The sequence below is a fragment of the Hyperolius riggenbachi genome, chromosome 3 (assembly GCF_040937935.1).
Source record: "Hyperolius riggenbachi isolate aHypRig1 chromosome 3, aHypRig1.pri, whole genome shotgun sequence".
Classification (NCBI taxonomy): Eukaryota; Metazoa; Chordata; class Amphibia; order Anura; family Hyperoliidae; genus Hyperolius; species Hyperolius riggenbachi.
Window position 1 is genome coordinate 308,595,388 of NC_090648.1, and position 14,163 is coordinate 308,609,550.

At 37.9% G+C, this 14,163-nt stretch overlaps 1 protein-coding gene across 1 annotated transcript in view; it reads right to left on the bottom strand.

Moving 5' to 3' along the window:
• Nucleotides 1–14,163, bottom strand: part of TRHDE (thyrotropin releasing hormone degrading enzyme) — a 909,658-nt gene that overhangs the window by 84,676 nt on the left and 810,819 nt on the right. Inside the window, exon 14 of the mRNA XM_068272747.1 lies at nucleotides 8,290–8,387. Within this exon, the coding sequence (XP_068128848.1) occupies nucleotides 8,290–8,387 (98 nt within the window). The remainder of the gene's footprint in view (nucleotides 1–8,289; nucleotides 8,388–14,163) is intronic.

The window sequence follows — 14,163 nt, forward strand, 5'->3', positions numbered from 1 at the left end:
TTAAGAGGGATATAGAGGCTGTCTAATTTATTTACTTTCAAACCATACTAGTTGCTTGGCAGTCCAGCTGATCTCTTTAGTAGTATCTACATCACATACATGAAACAAGCTTGCAGCTTGCAACAGAAGACCGACTAGAATAAGTCAGACTTCCGTCAGAAACTTTGTGGCTAAAAGTATTAGAAGCAGAGGATCAGCAGGAGAGCCAGGTGACTGGTATTGTTTAAAATGAAATAAATATAACAACCTCCATATCCTTCTTAGTGCAGCTTTGCTTTAAAGGGAACCTAAACTGAGAGGGATATGGATGTTTCCTTTTAAACAATACCAGTTGCCTGGCAGTTCTGCTGATCTCTTTAGCTGCAGTAGAGGCTGAATCAGAGACCTGAAACAAGCATGCAGCTAATCCAGTCTGACTTCAGTAAGAGCACCTGATCTGCATGCTTGCTCAGGGGCTGTGGCTGAAAGTATTAGAGACACAGGGTCAGCAGGAGAGTCAGGCAACTGGTATTATTTTAAAAGGAAAAATCCATATTCTCCTCAGTTTAGGTTCCCTTTAAGGAATCACCAGACACTGCATCTAGTTTACTAGCAGTGTAAGCGCAGAGTAACACCTTGCACTGTACATACTAAGGATGCCAAATGAGTTAGCAGCCAATGTATTAAGAGGCTTGCTAGTGCTCCAGGCCAATTTATTTTTGCACTTCTTTATTTCTTATTTCTTACATTTTTTTGCTACTAAATAGTACTGCTGCAATGTGTATTTATAGCCATTTGTCACTAGGGGGCAGTGTGAGACAATAGCAGAGGACTTCTGCTTTCAGTTTCTATATCCTCGGCTCTGCAGCAACGCATCAAAGCATTCCAAAGAATTTACAGCAGGATGAGTTTTGCCAACTGAAGTAAAAAGCAGTGCAATTATCTCAAACGAGATAACTCTTTTGAAGCTGCTAATGGGTTAAAATGGGGCTAAAATACATGTCATGCTGACTTTTTGGTTTAAGAAGTATTTGAGTAATGTACATACAACAAACATGCCAACAGTGAAGTAAGAAAGTGAAGTCAGAGCACTTAATCCTAATTTAGGTCAAAGATTCAAAAGGTATTAAAGGGTGGAGGATCAGCACAGAAGTGAGGCCAGTAGAATAGTTACACGTCAGCAATTACATAGCCCATATTTTCACAAAATTTGCCCAAATTCCCTTTCCCCAAGGAAAAAGACACACAAAACAAAACAAAATAATACTTAGGACGTTCACCTTTGGAGTTAAAATTGTTTATAATGTCTGATCTGATTGTAAACAATTCAGTTTTCTAAAGTAATCAATTTTATTATTTTTGTTATTGTTAAAAGCATGTGTTTTTTATTTTTATTTTACATCCTGGGCTCATTCTCAATTAGCAGTTAGAAATAAACGCTACAGTTCCCATTAATATATTTATCCCCAGACATTACTTTCAGTTTTATGAACCTTACAGGTAAAATATTCAAATTAGAGCTTACCATTTTATAAGGCTATCATTTTAATTATAATTGCTTTATTTTATTGTTTACATGTGCTCTATGCTAGACAACAGATTGGGGGGAAACAATTCATAAATTGTCAAGATTCTTTAAAGATGCAAATACAGTCTCAATTTCTAATTTAATTTCCTGTAAACCATTAACATATTTAAATGGATCAACGTCAAGAGAAGATTCCCCTTTAACATTCAACTTTTAGATGTAAAACCCACAATTCATAAGGATAAAAAATTCGGACATTTTAAGGTGACATTTTAAGTCACTTATATCACAATACTTTCACTGGAAAGACTGTTTAGCACTTTTATCACTGCCAAACCTGACATTAAATTAATTAGCAATAGGGGATCTATCTGAAAACTGGCAACATGTATGAGTCTAATTTTAGAGGAACACATTTCTGAGTGAAATTTTATGTCTGATATTGAAAACTAGGAACGCAAAACTATAACCAAAAGATTAAAGGTAGCGAACAGCTGATTTTACTTAAAACAACTTAAAGAGAAACTGTCGCAAAAATCTTAAAATTTAAAACACATACAAATAAGAAGTACATTTTTTCCTGAGTAAAATTAACCATTATTTACTTTTCTCCTAAGTCGCTGTCACTTTCAGTAGGTAGTTAATGTATAAAGTGGATCAGCACCAATGGATAATGTCGACGTGCAGTGATCGCCCCTGGAGTGCACAGGGATGTCCAAGCAAATAGGTTGTCAGAATCCGCACCGTCTAAAATCTTCTTTTATTTTAGCTTTTTTTTAAATTTCATTGTAGGCATAAAATATGTGTATCACACCGCCATGACGCACAGCGTTTCAGAATAGCTCTTTCTTCAGATAGCGTCAAACACACACTCAATTAACAGACAAAAAATCTTTATTAGTTACTCAGACACAAATACCACACTCAAATGTGCAGAGCCAGTGTCATTCACTGTAACCATTCCTCAGCATTATGGGGTCAGCTAAGCTTATAATAGCTGATCACATCCATATTAGCATAAAATTGTCTCAAGCCAATCGTCTGCAAGGCTGCAGCTTAAACTCTAAAACTGACATCGCAGCCCACCAATCACATGCGTACGCCTCAAGCTGTATTGCGTATTTTAAAGCATGTCTACAAAAACACCGACAGCATCCGCCTCAAGACTGCATGCGTATAGTTTGACGCGACCAGTACGCATTAGCGACCAATCAGCTTCAAAAGCGACAACGTCCGCCTAAAAACTTCATTGCGTATATCTAATGCGGCCAATACGCATCAACATCCAATCCTCTACGCGGCGACAACGTCCGCTTAAAGACTTCGATGCGTACATTCCATGCGGAACGTACGCATGAACACATAGTATTGCAGTCTTAAGCAAAAAATCACAAGAATACACGAAAATACTCAACTAGGTGGGCAACAATATCAGCCCCAGCCATGCAGATACCTCAATAGTCCTATTGCATATTAACATTAAAAGTCAACATCATCATTAAAACACACGTAAGGCCCATTAGAACAAAATGCTAGCTATATCATAATCTCTATTAAACCCTTTGGGTTCTAAGGTATCCAGTTTCTTAATCCAAAAGTGTTCTCTCTTAGCTAGTAACATGTGTCTATCAGACCCCTTCTCGGGATCGGGACCCCTTCCAACACCTGCACCCTTAACTGTGATAATCTGTGATTACATTCAGTAAAATGCTGAGAAACTGACAATTCCAAATTTTTATTTCTAATATTTGATGTATGAGATGAGATCCTATCTCAAAGGGGTTTGTGTTGGAGCAACAAAAACGTGATAAATTACACTTGTTTATAAAACCAACAGATAGAAACTCCATTTTGCATTTTGATAGTTTTCATGTTCCCCATGTTAAAAGTAACATACCCAAAGGGCAGTACAAAAGATTAGAGCGGATAGTGAGTAATCCAGAGGTGAGAAAGATTAGGTTAGAAGAGATGAAATATAAATTTCTGGCTAGAAATTATCCCTTAAGATGTTTGGATTATGAAGGCAAGGTAGGGAAAAGTATAGGTGGGAGGAAAGAGAGAGTGAGAAGGAAAGGACAGAAGGGCAGTTTGAACTACAGAATCCCATGTGTCACCACATACAATGTGTTATCTGAGAAAATTGAAGGAGTTATTAACAAATTTTGGCCCATGCTACGAGAAGGGTTACCATATGTACGTGAATTCCATGAATTTCCTTTGATGTCTTGTAAAAGGGCACCATCTCTAAGTGACATAATTGTCAGGGGAGATGTGGGTTCAGAGAAAAAGAATCTTATAACACGGAATGGAACTTATCCTTGTGTACAGTGTCATTTATGTAGTTACATTGTAAAAGGTGACACATTTACCCACCCCTGCAGGGGCACAAAGTTCAAGATTAAGGGTCACTTTAGTTGTGACTCCAGATTTGTTATTTACATGTTGAAGTGCCCCTGCGGAATTGGGTATGTGGGAAAAACAACTCAAGCCCTTTGAGATAGGATCTCATCTCATACATCAAATATTAGAAATAAAAATTTGGAATTGTCAGTTTCTTAGCATTTTACTGAATGTAATCAAATATTATCACAGTTAAGGGTGCAGGTGTTGGAAGGGGTCCCGATCCCGAGAAGGGGGGGTGATAGACACATGTTCCTAGCTAAGAGAGAACACTTTTGGATTAAGAAACTGGATACCTTAGAACCCAAAGGGTTAAATAGAGATTATGATATAGCTAGCATTTTGTTCTAATGGGCCTTATGTGTGTTTTAATGATGATGTTGACTTTTAATGTTAATATGCAATAGGACTATTGAGATATCTGCATGGCTGGGGCTGATATTGTTGCCCACCTAGTTGAGTATTTTCGTGTATTCTTGTGATTTTTTTGCTCAAGACTGCAAAACTATGTGTTCATGCATACGTTCCGCATGGAATGTACGCATCGAAGTCTTTAAGCGGACGTTGTCGCCGCGTAGAGAATTGGATGTTGATGCGTATTGGCCTCATTAGATAAACGCAATGAAGTCTTTAGGCGGACGTTGTCGCTTTTAAAGCTGATTGGTCGCTAATGCGTACTGGTCGCGTCAAAATATACGCATGCAGTCGAGGCGGACGCTGTCAGCATTTTTGGAGACATGCTTTAAAGTCCGCAATACAGCTTGAGGCGTACGCATGTGATTGGTGGGCTGCAATGTCAGTTTTAGAGTTTAAGCTGCAGCCTTGCAGACGATTGGCTTGAGACAATTTTATGCTAATATGGATGTGATCAGCTATTATAAGCTTAGCTGACCCCATAATGCTGAGGAATGGTTACAGTAAATGGCACTGGCTCTGCACATTTGAGTGTGGTACTTGTGTCTGAGTAACTAATAAAGATTCCTGTGAAGCCTTAGCTATTTTGTGTCTCTAGCCTGGAAACATATTAACCTCTATGGAGGTGTATGGGAAGTATTTCTATTGGTTTGGTGAAGGATGAGAATTTGCATTTATGATAATGAGAAGTCTTCCATCAGGTCCATTCTGGGACTATATCAGTGAGGATTTTTTGTCTGTTAATTGAGTGTGTGTCTGACGCTATCTGAAGAAAGAGCTATTCTGAAACGCTGTGCGTCATGGCGGTGTGATACACATATTTTATGCCTACAATGAAATTTTAAAAAAAGCTAAAATAAAAAGATTTTAGACAGTGTGGATCCTGACAACTTATTTACTTTCAGTAGGTAGTAAAAATCTGACATTACTGACAGGTTTTGGGTTAGTCCATCTCTTCATGGGGATTCTCAGCATGGCCTTTATTCTTTATAAAGGCGCTCCCTGAAAAAGATTTATTCAAACATGCTGGCCAGCCTTCCTGCTTGCTGTACACATTTTTGGCAGTTGGACGGAGCAACTGCCATTTACTAAGTGCTTTTAAAAATAGAGAAAACCCTAAGAACCCCCCATGAGAAGATGGGCTAGCCCAAAATCTGACACTAATGTCAGAATTTTACTACTTACTGTAACTGACAGCAACATAGGAGACAAGTATTTGATGGCTCATTTTTCTCTGGAAGAAATGTACTACTTATTTGTACATGTTTACATGTATTTTAAATTTCAAGATTTGCTTGACAGAGGTAATGTAAATAAACAAAGATTTCCTTTTTAGCAACATAGCAGCACACCTACAGTGAAGGATGCAATTATTTCCAAGGCTAGGTTCACAGTGGTCAGTTGCATAACCCTCATGTTATAATGAGTGTGAACTGCAATGGAGACAGGACATAGATTTTAATACAAAGCCTGCATGCAACAAGTTAGAATCACATGATCAGTTACAATGTTATACTGTGAATAGGCCCATAGAATGGTAGGGAAGGAAGTTGACATGCAGAACTAGAATAAAGTGATTGGTTACAATGCAATACTGTGAAAAGCCCTATAGAATTGTATGGGCAGTGAATTGGCATGCAGAATTATTCTGCAACGCAACTGTCCACCGTGAACTAGGCCAAATATTTGCTTAAAACACGTATGGGTAGAAAGTGTCTGACCCCTTAATTAGCCTAGGCTAAGGAACAGGATGTGTTTCACAGTCACATCCTGAAATGTGATTGAAGAGATTTCCAACCTCAAGTTTTTGCTTCTGTCTTTTTTTACAGGAATTTAAGTTTTTTTTTATACAAATTGCCAAACCTCATAATGATTGGTCTCAATTTTAAACTTAAAAGATGAATATTTCAGATTCCTTAATATAATTTTAGTTTCATGTAGAAATAATCCTTTTTCACCACTGCTTTTTCACCACAGAACTACATTTTCCATAAACGCTAGTGGTGATTGGTACAATGTGGATAGAACTGGTTCTCAATGAGTGATGTTAACATATAGCTCATTGAGAACAAAAAGTGCAGTCGCCAACCAGGTGGTTTTTTCCTGCAACTTCAGCATGCAAACACAAGATATGATGGTCCTTACCAAATTAACCTTTTCTCTTTTGCTTTCTCCCAGGAGATAATTTTAAAATGAACTTTTCAGCACTTCTCAATTGAAAAAGTACTAAAAAAAATAGGGAATAAAGTTATCTAATCGTATTTTGAGTATTTTTTTGACAATTGGGTGAAAAAGGTTATAACACAATAACAGAGGTTGACTCTGCAAATGCCCAGGAATACAATTTCACACCGCTCCGATGTGGGGGGGGGGGGGGGGCACATGCTTTCAGCAGCCCATCGATGAATACAGCGCTCCGGCGGGGGACAGCTGAACACGTGGCTGGGGGGGGATACATGCCGCAGCTTTACACAGGTCCAGTGGGGGGGGGGACGTTCTGCTGATGAAACCACACACAGCTACGGTGGGAGACAGCACAGCCTAACGCAATGCACACAGCTCCAGCAGGGAGGGAAGGGGGCACAGCTGGACACAGTGATTGAATTTAAATATAAGGCTTAAAACAATCAACAAGCTTTACTGGAGAAACATGCAAAGTCCCTAGTACTGCTGTTTGCATGGTATATTTGCTGAACAATGCTAGACTTCCTGCAGACCTGTCACCTATTGGATCACTAGTAATGACCAGAGATGGATTAAGATGTAATGGGGCCTTAGGCAGGTAGTATATGTGGGACTCCCTAGTAGTCTTTTTTGTAAGCTGATGTGGAGAGAGGTCAGAGAAGGTGGCTGAGGGGCCCCTTGACACCCAATAGGCCCCAGGTTGCTTAGTGGATGATCCATAGGAGGGCCTCAGTAGGTGCTGTGCTTCCTGCCCTCGGCTTATACTCGGGTCAATCATTTTCCCCTGGTTTTTTAGGTAAAAGTTGGGGGTCGGCTTATATTCGGGTCGGATTTTACTCGAGTATATACGGTACTCTCCAGAACAGTTCCAAAAGAAGGGTACATGTTTTTCCTTTTTTAATCATTACACTTTTTATTTGGGCTGCAGTGTGACATAGCTAAATTTGAGAAATTGTAATTTTGATTGCAGGTCCATTTTGACTACACTTCTTAACATTCTAAACGGGATACTATGCCCATTTGAATGTTATCAGTAAACTTTTTTCTCCATGGGAATGTTAAAGATTTAAAGATATTTAATTTATTGTTTATTGACATACAGCATTAAGAGGCACAGTTCAGTCAACAAAAAGGCCATATATAAAGAATAAGTATATCTGAAGCAATGATGCTAAAGAAAGCGACATTTGCTGTATGTGCCAGCGTTCTGGTACCCAGCGATAAGCATAAGTTCAAATCTCAACATTACTTTGAGGTTGTAACTCAAGAGATAAGCAGAACATTGTTTGCTTTAAAAATGTCATGCAGGAGAATATGAATCTCAAAGATGCCGAGCCTCAGAGAAGTGAAATATCAAACGAGAAAGACAGGAAAAAGGTGCATCATGCTGCTACAGTCACATTGTGTAACACTAATGGAGCTTTCTTCTTTTGAAGTCACATTGTATGGCTTAGTATAAAAGATAAACTCCCTTAGGATTTAGAAGAGTAACTACAGCAGGAAATGTGTGAGAAGGAGAAAAACACAGGAAGAGACAAATAACAGAAAGCGATGGACTAATCTTTGTCAAAATATTTTCTGAACCTGTGCATTAAATCATGTATAACTAGAGAAGAATAAGTCGACTGTCTTGCAATTTATCAGAGAGGATGCCATCACTGAAAGTACATGACACTGAACAGCTGCAGTTTACTCTTTACGAGTTAACAAGCAAAGTGTTGTGTGTTCATATATTTTTTTTCCCAAAGCAATGCTATGAAATAAAAGAATAATTGATGTCTTACTCGGTTTGATAAGATGTGTGGATTATTGATCCATTATGTCCATTAGCTGGCCATCCAAGTCGAAAGTACATTGTTGCCACTTGCTTTAATACATATTCCTATAAGGAATAACACACTTTTATTAATTATTTAAAATATAATGTCTTGCATATATTTTTATGTACATACATAGATAAGGTATTTTTTGTAATAGGTTTTATCCTATTAAATACATTTTTCAGATGCAGTAATAATGTCTTTTTATATTGCATTATATAATGATCTTTGCAGACCCATGGTATTGTCTGTTATCTATGTTCCATGTAATTTGAGAATATTACTAGTGAAGAACTGTCCATGCAGCTAACATTATTGTGAAGGGTATTGTTCCATCATTAGCTCTGACACTGCTGTGTTACCTAATCACTGTGCACCAGGTTGTGACAGTTACAATCATTTGCCATTACTATAGCATAAGTTGCATTTAAAGGAAAACTATTGTGAAAAAACGTAAAATTGAAAAATACATGTAAAATGTACCTTTCTATCAGAGTAAAATGCACTATAAATTATTTTTCTTCTATGTGCTGTCACTTACAGTAGGTAGTAAAAACAATACAAATCTAACAGATCTTGGAAAATCCATCTACTTAAAGGGAGTTGTCAGTATTACCTTTATTCTTTACAAAATCACTCCCTGGAAAGGATCTATTAAAGTTATCGGTTGGTTTCCATACTAATTTGCACACTATTTTGGCAGCTGGATTGAGCAACTGCTGTTCAGTATAGAGTTTTATAAATAAAGAACTAAGAATCCCCATGAGGAGATGGACTAGTCTAAGATTGTGGCTTTTTAACTCTGATACAGTGTACATTCTACATTGCAGTTTACCCCGGTCCCGAGCTGATTGTTGTTAGCTGTGACTGCGGGCTCAACTGTCATATGACAGTCAAGCTTCCTTCTATGGGTAAAGAGCCAGTTTTATTGGCACCTTACCAGGTGATCACTGTGAGCCTGGGAGCCAATGATAAAAAGGCTCTGGTCTTTAAAGCTAATGTAACCCCATCTTTAAAAAAAATAAGTCCTAATGAGCCTACCCTCTCCTCTCCCGGTACCCGGTGGATCCTCCGGTCAAATCCGCCACCGCGGGGACTTCGGAAGTCTTTGGGAGCACTCAGGCTCCCGAAGGCCGGCGGCTCCATACTGCGCATGCGCGAGTATGTCATAGACACGCGCGAGTGTGTTATAGAGGGCGCTCACGCATGCGTAGTATGGAGCAGCCCATCTTCGGGAGTCCGAGTGCTCCCGAAGACTTTCTAAACTTCCCTTCGGCGGCGGAAGTGCCAGTATTTGACCAAAATGGTCGAATACTACTACGGGGGATCCTGAGCGGGAATAGGCACTGCAAGAGGAGAGGGGACCGAGGCTTCCCTCTCCTTAGGTGAGTATCTGACTTTTCTTTTTTTTTTTAAGGTGGGTTCCCATTAGCTTTAAGGGGCCAGAGCCTTGCACCCTGGAAGTAATTCAATTTTATAATTTTTGGTGATAGTTCTCCTTTAAGCAGTTTGTTGCTAGCTATATTTCACTTTGAAGTATGTTTTAAAAGGACCTTTAATCATTTCATAGAATTATTTACCTTTCTCACAAAAAAATGAATACAAGAAAATGTAGAATTAGTAATGATACAACTTTTTATTAAAGAAAGAAAAAGTTATAAATAGATTTCTCACCTTTCCTAAAAAAATAAAATAAAATAAAAACTTGATAAGGATTCAATTTGTAGTGATAATGTAACATTGATTATAAACTTACTACCTGACTTTGATACTTCTACTTATGTATTATCTACAAGATTTCTGCACAAAATGGGAGCATTGTCACATTGGCCTCGATTCACAAAGATCATGCTGGAGATAATAAGACAAGAGAAAACGTATCTCCTCCACACATCGATCTTGCCTTATTAGAGATAAGTTTTCACAGTGAGAGTTATCTTATCACTTCGGTCCTTAAGTTACTTCCTCCGTAGTTATTTTCACATTCAGTTAATTAACAGCCTGTCTTTAACTTTAGAATGTTGGAGTTATTTTAAGGATTGAAGCGTTAACTTTTCGAGATATCTCCTTAACTTAAAGACAGAAGAGTTAACTTTAGGTTTGCCTGAGGTAAAATGTTTCCTGAATACTACATTCCTTATCACCATGGTGATAACGCTAGAAACATTATCAAAGACAGGAGATAACCTTAGTGAATTGAGGCCATTATCTTCCCAGTATAATATGACACTACTACCATATTATCATATGTTGTATTAATAAAGACTCTAATCATCATCCTCTGGTGCTAACATGGAACATATGTTATGCTGCCAAATGTTTCTTACTTGTTTTTTATTGTATCTCTCTTTTAAAACCTTGATGCTGCTTTAGTAAAGGAAAGTTAAAGTAGCTATGTATGTCACATTAAAAAGTGTGAAAAGCTGCAGAGACCTCCACTGAAGAACTATAAAAAACTTTGGCTATTGACGTCCAGCATGTCCACAGCATACACTGGGCTGTGAATCAAAGAGTAAAGTGGCAGTGGTTGGTGTGCTGGACTTCCTACTTGAAAGTCTCTTAAACTCCAGTTTTGGAAAAGCTGTACTTGCTTACTTTTTACAATAAAACAACTGTTGAAAGTAAAGGTGATAAAGAAAGACCCACATATATATATATATATATATATATATATATATATATATATATATATATATATATATATATATATATATATATATATATATATATATATATATATATATATATATATTATTTTTTTTTTTTTCATACAGTTTAGAGAGGCACTGTGGTAGGGTAGAATTCAGTAAATTTTAAGTATTTTAATGGTTACCTTACTACTGTGCACCAGGTTGCTGTTACAATCAATCATTTGCCAATACTATAGTCTAAGTTGCATTTAAAGGAAAACTGTTGTGAAAAATGTCACATCAGAAACACTTCCTACATCTATGTATTTCTCTATACTAGTATGTAACCACCATTCCAGTAATGTTTAGCCTAGGTGGGCTAGCTATGCTAAATTATCCTCATAGAGAATACTGGGAGACCAGATATATTTTCTACTGGCTTGAGATCTATCAGAAAAAAACATTCTGCAGAGATGCACCTGACAGGACTAATAATGTTGCTACCTTTGATAAATTTCAGAATGTAAATCGGATTGAGGAAAAATTCTACAATGGGCAAACACTGACTAAAGGTATACATGAATATTATAAAAAATATAAATGTTATGTTCACTACAGTTCCTCTTTAAATAAAAAAGAGAGGTTTTCAATAAAACAAATGCAAATAGAAATAACTGAAACATGGAGCAAGCATAGAGCAATCAATAGGAATGAAACCGCAAACTATATTGTTCCATTAAAAAAAATGAAATCTGATTGATTACTTTGGTTAACTGCTGTACATTTGATTAACTTTCTTTGCTCCTGTCTATTGAGTACTACAATATTTTGCATTATTCTAATCTCAAACATAACATAAAAATGTATTTAACATGTATCATATCACCAATACTGCAGGGCAAAAATGGCAAGTGGTGGTAAGCATTTCTGCTATATTCTACTGGCTAATGACTGTAATGCTTTTACTGGTAAATGACCATTAAATGTGCATCAAAATGTAGTCTTCTTACTTGTATTCATTTAGATTATAACAATGACATATTTTAAGCTTAACTTCACATTTTGACAATCAGAAAATTCCTGCTTTAGGCAGCTTTTAATGGTCCATATTATTTGATTAATGCCTGCAAACATTTGGGAAAGGGGGTAAGAGAATGGTACTTCTGGTTTGAACCTAATGCTAAATTATATATTTGAATTCTTTAAATCTGTGGAACCTCTTGTATCAGATATAGAGCTGAGTAAAAAAGTGGGTAATTGTGGATTATTATTATTGTGGGTAATTGCAAAACACAGTTCTCCCCATATATTTTTCTACATATATTTATTTAGGACCTCCACATTTCTCTAAACGGGATCAAATCATGACACAGAGTAAAATATTGTGTTTTTTTGAAAGGTCTCACCAAACTATTGTTGTTTAAAATAATAAAAAAAATATGGGAGGGCTAGCATTGATGCATTTATGAGAAAGAAAAAATATATGTAGAAATAGTTGGACTGAGGTCAAGCAAGTAACTACATAGTTTAACACAGTTTAAATGTCAACAGTGTAACATCAAAAAAAGTAACTTTGAGGTCCCTTTTTCACCTGGTCAGTTTTTTGCATTGTGTTACTCTTTCTGCACACAGGGTAACACAACAGCAAAGAATGTGAATGAGGCCCAGTACACTATCCTTGTCACGTTGTAAGTATCCAATTCGCCGACGACCCACAGCAATATCAACAGTGGGCTACTGGGTGGCTTACGCAGTGATGGAATGCATTGAAGTCAATGTGCAACACAAAATAGCAGCACGAGGAATTATGTTTTTATTGCTAGGTTAGAGGTAGGTCTTCCCCAAGGGGGTACGTCACCGCCGTGGGGAAGTCTATTAGGTCATAATTTGTGCACTAATTATCACTGAAGCTAACACCCCCCCTTGGTCTATAGTGATGCAGGGTGTGTAATATAGTCCAGTTTCTGGAGCTCTGCCCACTGATGCAGCTTAATCACTAATTCCCCCTCCCTCTCTTTGCCTGCAGTGTATGCTGGGTGTGTAATTTAGTCCAGTTTCTGGAGCTCTGCTCACCATTGCAGTTAAATCATTCAGGTATGAGGTTGTTTGAAAGCGCTGCCATGTCTCCCACTGTGCAAACTTAAATGTAAGTATACTAGTGGCTAGCTGCCTTCACTGTTTTAAATTCACTCTCAAATTTTTAGATTAGAGTTAGCACATAATTTTGCATCTGTTTTGCATTAGAGGCATGTATTCAGCCCTAGGGGGCTCTGCATTGCCGCTGATGGCTTACAAATCAGGTGCATCCTTGAGCGCTTATCATTTGTCTGTTTTGCTTGTCTTATGAAATGTGTATACCATTTATGAATAGCAGCACGAGGAATTATGTTTTTATTGCTAGGTTAGAGGTAGGTCTTCCCCAAGGGGGTACGTCACCGCCGTGGGGAAGTCTATTAGGTCATAATTTGTGCACTAATTATCACTGAAGCTAACACCCCCCCTTGGTCTATAGTGATGCAGGGGGTGTAATATAGTCCAGTTTCTGGAGCTCTGCCCACTGATGCAGCTTAATCACTAATTCCCCCTCCCTCTCTTTGCCTGCAGTGTATGCTGGGTGTGTAATTTAGTCCAGTTTCTGGAGCTCTGCTCACCATTGCAGTTAAATCATTCAGGTATGAGGTTGTTTGAAAGCGCTGCCATGTCTCCCACTGTGCAAACTTAAATGTAAGTATACTAGTGGCTAGCTGCCTTCACTGTTTTAAATTCACTCTCAAATTTTTAGATTAGAGTTAGCACATAATTTTGCATCTGTTTTGCATTAGAGGCATGTATTCAGCCCTAGGGGGCTCTGCATTGCCGCTGATGGCTTACAAATCAGGTGCATCCTTGAGCGCTTATCATTTGTCTGTTTTGCTTGTCTTATGAAATGTGTATACCATTTATGAATAGCAGCACGAGGAATTATGTTTTTATTGCTAGGTTAGAGGTAGGTCTTCCCCAAGGGGGTACGTCACCGCCGTGGGGAAGTCTATTAGGTCATAATTTGTGCACTAATTATCACTGAAGCTAACACCCCCCCTTGGTCTATAGTGATGCAGGGTGTGTAATATAGTCCAGTTTCTGGAGCTCTGCCCACTGATGCAGCTTAATCACTAATTCCCCCTCCCTCTCTTTGCCTGCAGTGTATGCTGGGTGTGTAATTTAGTCC